The 10039-nt window shown below is 46.4% G+C and overlaps 1 protein-coding gene across 1 annotated transcript in view; it reads left to right on the top strand.

Annotated features, from left to right (window-relative positions):
• The first annotated feature begins 9024 nt into the window (after nucleotides 1-9024).
• sirt4 (sirtuin 4) overlaps nucleotides 9025-10039 on the top strand; it is a 2076-nt gene continuing 1061 nt past the window's right edge. Inside the window, exon 1 of the mRNA XM_037679334.1 lies at nucleotides 9025-9500. Within this exon, the coding sequence (XP_037535262.1) occupies nucleotides 9025-9500 (476 nt within the window). The remainder of the gene's footprint in view (nucleotides 9501-10039) is intronic.

Raw genomic sequence — 10039 nt, 5'->3', positions numbered from 1 at the left:
ATATATATATATATATATATATATATATATATATATATATATATATATAAAGGCGTTTTAAACATTTCCCACACATTTGCAATATTCTAAACAATGTTTCTAAACTCTAAACACTCTAAAAGAGCACAGAATGTCATGATTTCAGCTCCCTGCCTGGGCTGCTCTTTGCCACCTGCAACTGGTCTTGGCCACGCCCACTTCTGTGCTCTGCATGGAGAACAGCTGATCAGCTGCAGCAGGAAGTTTATCCTGCAGTATTGGTTGCTCAAAAGTGCAGCAGGTGCTAAATAATTGAAAATAGTTTATTTTAAATAAAAATTCCTTTCTGATCATGTGGCTCATCCATCAATCAGCTAACTGTGTGTCATGTCCAATCTTATTTTGAAAAACGTTGGTTACGTACTGTAACCCCAGATTCTATGAGTATAGTCGTAGCCCTTTAAGGCTGTCGCTTGTGGGTTTTATCCCGTCACGCAAAACATCGCACTGAACAAAATTTAGTCCACACCCACCTGTTGTGTGGGCCTCACCCGGTCCGTATAAATTATGTTGAGAGCGGGTAATCGGCTCCCAAATAGCTTTTTTCTTCAGCCATTTAGGAGCCAGTGAGGCCCCGAGCTTAAAGGGCTATGCCTATATTTCGTATAGGCTTAGCCCTTTAAGGCTGTCGCTGGTGGGTTAAGGGCGAAGCAGGATTTAGTCTCAGCCTCACTGGGTCCATTCGAACACCGTATGAAGCGCCTGCTTGCAGTAAAAAATTTTTATCCCTCAGCCCTCCATGTGCGTAAATACACGCACCATGTACAGATGCACGCTGCGTAATTTACGCATTCCGTGTACATGGGGGCCTGGAGAGAAAAGTTCTCGACGGGAAAAAGGGGAGAGGCTGAAAAAACAGTGAACAGATTCAAAATAAATGAACTGATTAGTAATCAAATGAACTGATAGGTAACAGTATTCATGAACTGATCAGTGACAGCAGAAACAAAAACCAACAGTCACAAACTTGTGACTGATAACAAATATCTCACACTGTAATTGCATGCAGTCAGATGTGAGTTTAAACAAAATTCCATGAAAACAATGAGATTCATTCTGTTAAGGCACAGAGGACATAATGTGTCATGGAGCGAGCCGTCACATCACACAGATAGAAGCGAATAAATGAGCAGGGGGATGGCCTTGCGGCCGCAGTGCAAATATCCCACATTGTCATACCATTATGCAAGGCTGTCGAGGATGCGATTCCTCTGGTCGAGTGCGCCCTGAGATTGTCAGGGGGCTCTAAACCTGATGCTCTGTAAGCTTCAGAAATGGCCTCACACAGCCAGTGTGACAGGTGCTGGGTGGATAACGAGCGACCTGCAGAGGCGTCTCTATAATGCACAAACAAATGTTGAGTCTGACGCAGAGTGGCCGTGCGTGCTACATAACATGCCAACGCACGCACAGGGCAGAGGAGATGAAAAGATGCTTCTTCTTCTGATTTGTGGGGAGGAGGGAAAAACCCTCCAACGATATCATTCTCGATTTAAATGAGCTCGTGATGTTTTTAGGCATAAACGCTGGATTAGGTCTCAGATCAGCTGAACTGCCATCAGCCTGAATCCTGAGGCATGACAGAGCAACAGAGAGGGCAGATAAATCACTCACTCTCTTTGCAGATGTCAAGGCCAACAGCAGGGCTGTTTTAAGAGACAAGAATTTAATCGAAACCTGACCTAACGGCTCAAAAGAAGCTTTGATCAGGGCCTGCAGAACCATTGTTAAGTCCCACTGAGGAGTTAATGGGCGTGACACAGGTATGTGCCTCTGTACATCTTTTAGAAAATGCTTCATCAGCGGGTGATTAAAAACTGTTCTATCACCGAAGCCTTCGTGACAGGAGGAAATGTCTGCAGCATACGTTTTAATTGTGCTGAATGCCAGATTTCTGTCCATCAGCTGCTGCAGAAAGGACAGCATGCCACCTAGTGGACATGAGGCATGAGGTGGCCTCTACACCTTTCTCTGTACACCAGCGCTGAAAAGCTGTCCACTTTGATGTGTACAACGCTGTGGTGGAAGCAGCACGTGAATCCTGGATTGTGCATGCGCACTACATCTTGAGAGAGACTCATCCTCTCTAAGCGCATCTGCTCAGCGGCCAGACCCAAAGGTGCTGGCCTATTTCTGGGTGACTCCTGATCGCTCCCCCCGCCTGGAGGAGAGCGTCCTCCCACCACGGCAGTTTTCACGGGCGACCAGATAACAGATGTCGCAGGATTGGAACCCACGGGGCGCTCGGGGGCTATCAGAATGGCTGACAGTTCTTCCTCCCGAGCTCGGTTCAGAAACCGTGATATTAGAGGGACTGGGGGAAAAGCGTAAAAGAGCATTTTGGGCCACGGGCTGTGGGCAAACGTGTCCACTCCTAACAGTGGTTCATCCCGTGGGCTCAGTGAGAACCACAGTTGGCACTGGGCGTTCTCCCGTGAGGCAAACAGGTCCCCTGCCACTCTGCCAAATTTCTCCCACTTCCGAGACGTCAGCTCGGGATGGAGGCTCCAGTCCCCGTGGCGCGGACCGCCCCTGGACATTATGTCCACTCCTCTCTTCAGGACGCCGGGGATGTACACTGTTCTGATGGAAAGCAGGTTTTTGTGTGCCCAACACAGCAGCTGCCTTGCAATGTGTAACATTTGGGCTGAGCGCACGCCCCCCTGCCGGTTTATGTACGCTGCAGACACTTTGTTGACTGTGCGAATCAGAACGTGTTGATTCCGCAACACCGGAACAAAAAGTTGAATCACATTCAAAACCGTGAGGCATTCCAAAACGTTTATATGAGCAGCTGTGTGATGTGGCCACAGCGCCCCCACAGCCCGAGACGGGCATGTTCCTCCTCAACCTGACAGGTACGCATCTGTGAAAACTGAGACATGTGACGTAGATCTGCTGATAGGGGTTCCCTCCGACAGAGTGAGTTGATTTCCCTAATGTCTCAGGTCGGTTCTCACGGAGTGGGGCACAGAGATCATCCGCCTCTCTTGCCTTACCGGATCTATGCGCAGATGAGCAGACCATCTCCAGCAGTATCTTATGTGGATTAAGCCCAATGGAGCCACCGTCTGAGCTGACGACATTGTTCCTAACAGTTTCATGATGGAAACAGCTGTCACTACTCTGCCCGGTTTTACGTCGCGGAGCTGGTCTTTTGGAGCTTCGGTTTTTGTCTGTGATAACCAGCCCTCATAGTGACCGAGTTTAGCTCTACTCCCAGATAAACGATCATCTGGGCCGGAAGAACAGAGCCCTTTTCCCAGTTTATGGTGAAGCCCAGGTTGTGCTGATACTGGGTCCCTTGAAAGAAGAAGCGCAGGAACTTTCTGCATTTTGGAATGACTGGAATGTTGAAAATGGATAAATCCAAGATGGGTCTCATCCCTCCGGTCCGTTTCGGAACCAGGAAGTAACGTGAGTAAAACCCTGTGTTTTCCTCTCCACCGGGAACCCTGGAAATTACATTTTTTACCAGTAGTTCCTGAACTTCTGCGTGTGGGGGGCGAGATCTGTTCTGGAGATGACAGAACTGTCTCTATTATCCCTCTGAACGGAGGGGGTTGAGCTGCGAACTGCAGCGTGTAACTTTTGCTGATAAGACGGTGCGTCCAGCTGTTCAGGGAGCATGCTCGCTGCCACTCTGCGTAACACTCTGGGAGTGGGCACGCATCTCTGTGATGTGTCATGACTTTTACAGACGCCAGCCAAGTCAAAAGCCTCTGTGCCGCGCTCAGGCTGCGGGCTCACATCAGAACTGATGTGAGCTGACGTGCGCTGAGGGGAGGCGTGTGCGCCCTCAGCAATGCGACGTCTCTTGGGTGGGGGCTGTTGCTGCCGCGGGGACACGCATTTGTCTCCGCTGCGGTCAGAAGGGGCAGGACACACCCTGGGCTGAAAGCGAAGTTTTCTCCTGGGCTCGGTCTGCCAAAAAAAATCATTTTTTGATGCTGTGTCCAGCGAGCATTGTGTGTGTGTTTTCTCGAGCTGCAGTGATTTTAAAAAAACTGTTTCGAGGTCACCGGCTCGTTTTGTGTGGAGGATGTGTGAAGAGAAGCCGCTGTGAGATCATTCGAACCGATAGTCAGGCTGAAATCAGACACTTTATTCTTTGAATGATGTTTTCATTTTATTGCAAAACTTGTGTCATTATTGCATACACACACATCCTCCGCAAGGAGTCATTTCTTAAATCTTCTCCCCCGTGAGCCCTGCGGCTGGTTGTTCCAGGGCGGCGCCTGTTGGCAATCTCTGGGGAATGCTGAGCCGCTGGTTGCCGGGCTGAGAAGGGCTGTTCTCTGACGGGAGGGGCTGGCGGCGGGGCGGGAGGACACTGCTGCAGCTTTGGAACGTCTCTGCTGCTGCCTCTGGCCACAACGATCCTTCCAGCAGGCGGGGGGGCGAGAGGAGGAGTGCAGCTTCATCAGGTGGCGCACAGTCTCCGACACCTCCTCCGACACCTCCTCCGACACCTCCTCCGACACCTCCTCCGACTTCTTCGATTTTTCCAGCTTGGCCTTGAAATTGGCTCCGAACAGCGCGTCCGTCGTGATGGGGCCCTCCAGCAGGTCCTTCTGCAGTTTCTCCGGCAGGGAGGGGGAGTGACAAAGCCAGGTGGACCGCTGGATCATTGTCATCCAGGCGGCGATGCGAGACAGGCAGACAGCAGAGGAGGCGCACAGGTTGAGGATGACGTCAGATGCCTTGCAGAGTGAGCTCTTTGTCTCCTCAGGCAGGTCTGTTTTCTCCAGCCTCTTTGAGATGCTGTAGGCCAGCAGAGCGACATTGTTGCTCGCTGCGGCCGCCTGGAACGCACACTGGTGAGCTTGGTTGGAGAGTGATGTCACCGTCTGGTCGTGCTTCCCCGGAGGAACTGGACGCCTGTCCAACCTGGACACTTTTGCTCCGAGAATTTCCGCCAGGCTTGGCTCCGGGGGGGTACCGAGGGAAAATTCCGCGCAGTAAACCCCTCCACTCTGGTGACGGGTGCGAAGGTGGAGACGGGCGCTCTCAATCTACCAGTCCGGCTGCAGCCTCGTTCCAGTAGGATGTCACTGCTGGGAAACGAGGCCAGATGGGGTCAGGGAGGCGAGCCAGGGTGGAGCCAAACCTTCCCGCTAGATCATCCGATCTGGGCGGGGGGAGGAGAGGGACGGAAAGTCCCTTCGTGTCAGCCGCCTCCTGGATTATGCCGGGCAGCTCCGAAAGGAGGGCACCGACGGCTGGGAGCGGTGTGGTCGCTGATGCGGAAAGGCCCGGGAGGGGTGAGCATCCGCTCGGCCTCTCACGTTCCAACACTACACTCTCCGGGAGGGAATGAGCAGCGGGGCTGCTGCTGACGTCGCCTGTCCCCCTGTATATACTTGTAAATACAGTACCTGTACCAAGTACCGTACATACCCAGTTAGTAAAAGTTAAGTTCCAGGTATACTGGGCTGTATTATGTACAGTACTGCAACCACTACTTCTTCTTCTTCTTCTTCTTTCGGCTTTTCCCTCGTCAGGGGTCGCCACAGCGAATCATCCTCCTCCACCTCACTCTGTCCTCTGCATTCTCTGTCCTCACTCCAACTACCTTCATGTCCTCTCTAACTGTCTACATATATCTCCTCTTTGGCCTTCCTCTTTGTCTTTTTCCTGGCAGCTGCATTTCTAACATCCTTCTACCAATATACCCACTGTCCCTCCTCTTGACATGTCCAATATAGTACTGCAACCACATATTAACATATTTAAAAAATATAATTTGTTGGTTTGTTAGTTTACCTTTTCTAGCATAAATTGTACTGGTACAAAATGTGTGATTTATGTTATTTTTTAAAATTATTAAATGTATTCAAAAATTATTAAAATATTCTAATGAAGCTGTTGATTCCCCCCCCCAAAAAAAAAAACTATGCATTTATTGTTCAGACATGAAATTAATTTTCAACCATTTAAGACTTTTGTAGCATAATTTAATACAGCTGAACTGTTTTTACATTTATGTTCTTTAAATTTCTCAAACATGTTTATTTTTTTATGACTTAGGAGACACTGGCAACCAACCCAAACACAGAGTTCAGGCTCTTTGAGTCCCGTCAGTATGGAGAAAGTGACCTGCTGTTTAAAGATGCAACACAGTGTTTTGTTCACACGAGCCACATGGACTACCGCTCCATCCTGGGAGAAGAGTTTCACGCTCATTTGGAAACCGTCTTCAATTGCACGTTCTCTGGTAGGATCACATTTGGGACGTGCCAGATGATTGTTGTGCACATTGGATTTCTAACATCGTATTAATTTTCCTCACGACAGATATTTTGGAGTTTTGTAACAAAGACGTGTGCAGCATATTCTAAAGGAAGAAAACAATTCAGTCCCTCAGTGCTTCTTGGTTAATCAGCTTGTCGTCCAGACGAGTTGTTTCTGTGGCTGACTGAAGACGCTGCCGTCATGAAAAGACTGAACTGAATGAAGCTGTAGCTTCTGTTTCACCTGACGTATAACATTTGTGTTCTTCAAAGGTACAAGACATGAAGTAAACTGTGAAAAGCCTAAAGACAAATGTCTATGCAATGTTTTTATGTTACTTGCAATTTACAGATACTCACCTCTTTAGAAACAAATGACAAGATACTATGCATCTATATTATGTGTTATGGCAATGGTGTCAGCAACTAAGTATTTCTTTGTGTACTTATTTGAGGAAATTGTTCATTACATAATTTTTATGCTAAATCCTACATCCTGGATCCTGTGCACCTTCAAAGCAAACATTAATTTTAACTTGGCACCTTTTCAGCTAACTTTATTGATCTTGCTTCCTTAATTAAGTAAGGCTTTTAACATGAAATGTTTTGGGTAAAAGTAACCCAACACTTTATAGGAGCATGTTTTTAAACTTTTAGTTTAAAAACAGTCACTGACAAAAAATGGCAATGGTTAGAGAAATGGTGAACAAAAAGTTACTTAATTTCACCCTTTAGGACACTTACAGTGTGGTGTGAGGACTTTTCTAATACCATAGTAATATCCAGTTTTACAGTAGGAGGTTTTTTTTTTTTTTTTTTTTGGAACTATACTAACGGTATAACAGGACTCCAGTCAGCCATCAGGTGAAAAGGAGGAACCCAGACCCAGACCAGTGGTCATTCCGTATGTTGAGGGGGTATCAGAGAAACTGAGACGTTTATTTTCTAAACATAACATCCCAGTGGCTTTTAAACCCCAAAATACATTACGGCAAAGACTGGTTCATCCCAAAGATCCAGTCCCCCGGCACAAACAGAGTAATGTTGTGTATGCTGTTCAGTGTCAGGAGGGCTGTGATCAGTCGTACATCAGGGAAACTAAACAGCCACTGGCCAAAAGGATGGCCCAGCACAGAAGATCAACATCATCAGGCCAGGACTCTGCGGTCTACACTCATCTCCAGGCCAGCGGTCACTCTTTCAAGGATGAAGATGTTCACATCCTGGACAGAGAGGAACGAGAGGAGTAAAGGAGGCCATCTTTGTGAAAAGAAATAGTCCATCATTAAACAGGGGTGGAGGCCTCCGGGTTCAACTGTTCCCCTCTTACAATGCTGTGATTGCTAGTATCACTCAGCCCTCTGTGAGTAGTAAACAGCCATCAGTGTGCTAATGACCCATTGTTAGGCTGATGGTCCTTCTTGAGCATGTGATCAGCTGGTTTTGGATGTCAGCAGCAAAACTGGTTGATCCACTCTAAGAAGGTGCTATTTAAGAGACTGAGCTGAAAACAGCACCTCAGACTGAGGAAGTCTCTCGGATGAGAGACGAAACGTTTCTAGAATTTTTTTTGCTTTGTTTTGCTTTTTTTTTTTTGAATGTCCAGAGGACCAGATTGAACTTTTTTGGATTTTTCTACCTGGATTATTGAGCATGCATCAAGATATACTAACGGTACAACAAGATACAAATACAAACTCTTATGAAAGGTGTCATAACTACATTTTAAAAAATAGTTTTGTTTTTTTTACAACATAATTTAAAGAAAAAAATTAAATAAGAAATAAAATAAAAATAAAAACACACACACAAAGGAGCAAGGCTATATGAGAAACTTAAAACAATGTTTTTATATCTGTTGTGAGATGATTCTAGCAGTTTTCCAGTTTTTTATCTACTTAACGAAGAATAGTGTGACTTCAAATCGTTCATAAAACAGTTCATAAAACTATTCATAATGTTCATAAAACACCGTAGTGAAGGGCTTATTATCCCCAGAGCCCTATATAAATATGTATTTGCAGTCTCGTTTCCTTCTAAAATTTAATGATAAAATCTTGTTTCACTTTAAAATTTGATGATAAATGTATCAGCCGCTTCTAAAAATGCTTTGATAAAATGCATAGTCTGTGAAATAATCAATAATTTTGTTCGTTACTGCTCAGTAATTACTGAAAGACGTCAGGTAAAGTAAGAAAAGTCGATGTTTGTGTTATGTTGCGCCAGCAGCCGCTCAAACTGACTGACAGCGATGAGCTGTTTGGAACTATTGAGAGCTGCATGAATCACGTGACCGCGTATCGGCGAGTTCAAAGAGTGTCACAACTCTCTCTTTATAGGGCTCTAATTATCCCCCCACGCACTTTTACAGTAAGAGTTTCAAGGGTCTTGACAAATGCAGTACAGTATTTTCAGATGAATATTTTCAGATGACTCCAGCTCCCAGAGATCCACACGGTAGTGTTTGGTGTTACGTTAAAATTGGTATTTCCTGTTTTCTGAGTCTTAAGTTATCGCAGTAGCTTTAACATGTTAGCTAACAGCCCTTCGTAGTTTTTAACAAATATTTATAACCTAAACTAAATTTATATTGCGGTAGTCTTAAAGAAGGTAATGATTTAATAAGTGAATGCTGCCAAAGAACTACATGTAAAACTAGATAGAAGTTAAATAATTGAATTAAAACGTACAACTTCCGCCTCCGTGTGTTTTCGTGTTACTTGTCAGTTCTAACTTGTTTGTCCTGTTGTAGATGAGACTGCCGTGGCGGGCCGTCCCTCCTCCTGTCAGGGCAGCCTCCTCAGTCCCTGCGGGGAAGCTGAGCTTCGTCCCTGCCTGCAGTTCTACGGACGCCTCGTCTCTGGAGCTGCTGCAGGACTTTGTGACTCGGGCCCGGCGACTGTTCGTCATCACCGGAGCGGGTTTCTCCACCGAGTCTGGCATCCCTGACTACCGCTCGGAGGGGGTCGGGCTCTACGCCCGCACCGACAGACGACCCATGCAGCACTCGGAGTTCATCCGCAGTGCGAAGTCCCGCCAGCGGTACTGGGCCAGGAACTTTGTCGGGTGGCCGCAGTTTTCCTCCCACCGGCCGAACCGTGGCCACGCGGTGCTGCGGCGCTGGGAGGACGGAGGGAAGCTGCACTGGCTGCTCACGCAGAATGTAGATGCTCTTCACGCAAAAGCAGGACACAAGCGGCTCACGGAGCTCCACGGCTGCTCCCACAGGTGAGAACAAACATGATGGGAACGACCCTCAACTACCACCACACCAATACTAGCTCAGTATCTGCAAAATCGACTGAATTACACCATTATTCTAAGTTCATTTGGCTGTGGATGACATCTTGAATCAGGTTCCAGAAGTTGACGAGTTGTAGAGGAACATCCAATGATTATTACCTGAAGGTTTCATTAAAATCCATCCAGTTGTTCAGGAGATATTTTACTAACAGACAGAGACTGCTATCAATGTGTGTCGTAAGGATCAGTCTCAGTGACTACCACATAAAAACTTCAATCAACATCTATCAGCTGATTGTGGCAGTCACTTTGAATTGGGCTGACCAAAAGCTGATCAGTTGTACATTTTTTATGGGTTTTTTTTTTTTTTCAGATTTCATTCAAATTCGTTCAGTCGCTCATGAGAAACGTTGCCAACACACAGACATGGCCAGATACACTATTGTCCACATTTGCCTTTTCGTGGCAGGTTTATATTATATATATATATATATATATATATATATATATATATATATATATAT

This window comes from Nematolebias whitei, chromosome 7 (genome assembly GCF_014905685.2).
Source record: "Nematolebias whitei isolate Nwh7 chromosome 7, NemWhi1, whole genome shotgun sequence".
NCBI classification, from domain to species: domain Eukaryota; kingdom Metazoa; phylum Chordata; class Actinopteri; order Cyprinodontiformes; family Rivulidae; genus Nematolebias; species Nematolebias whitei.
The sequence above is the reverse complement of the archived record's forward strand: the minus strand, read 5'-3'. Positions and strand labels throughout refer to the sequence as shown.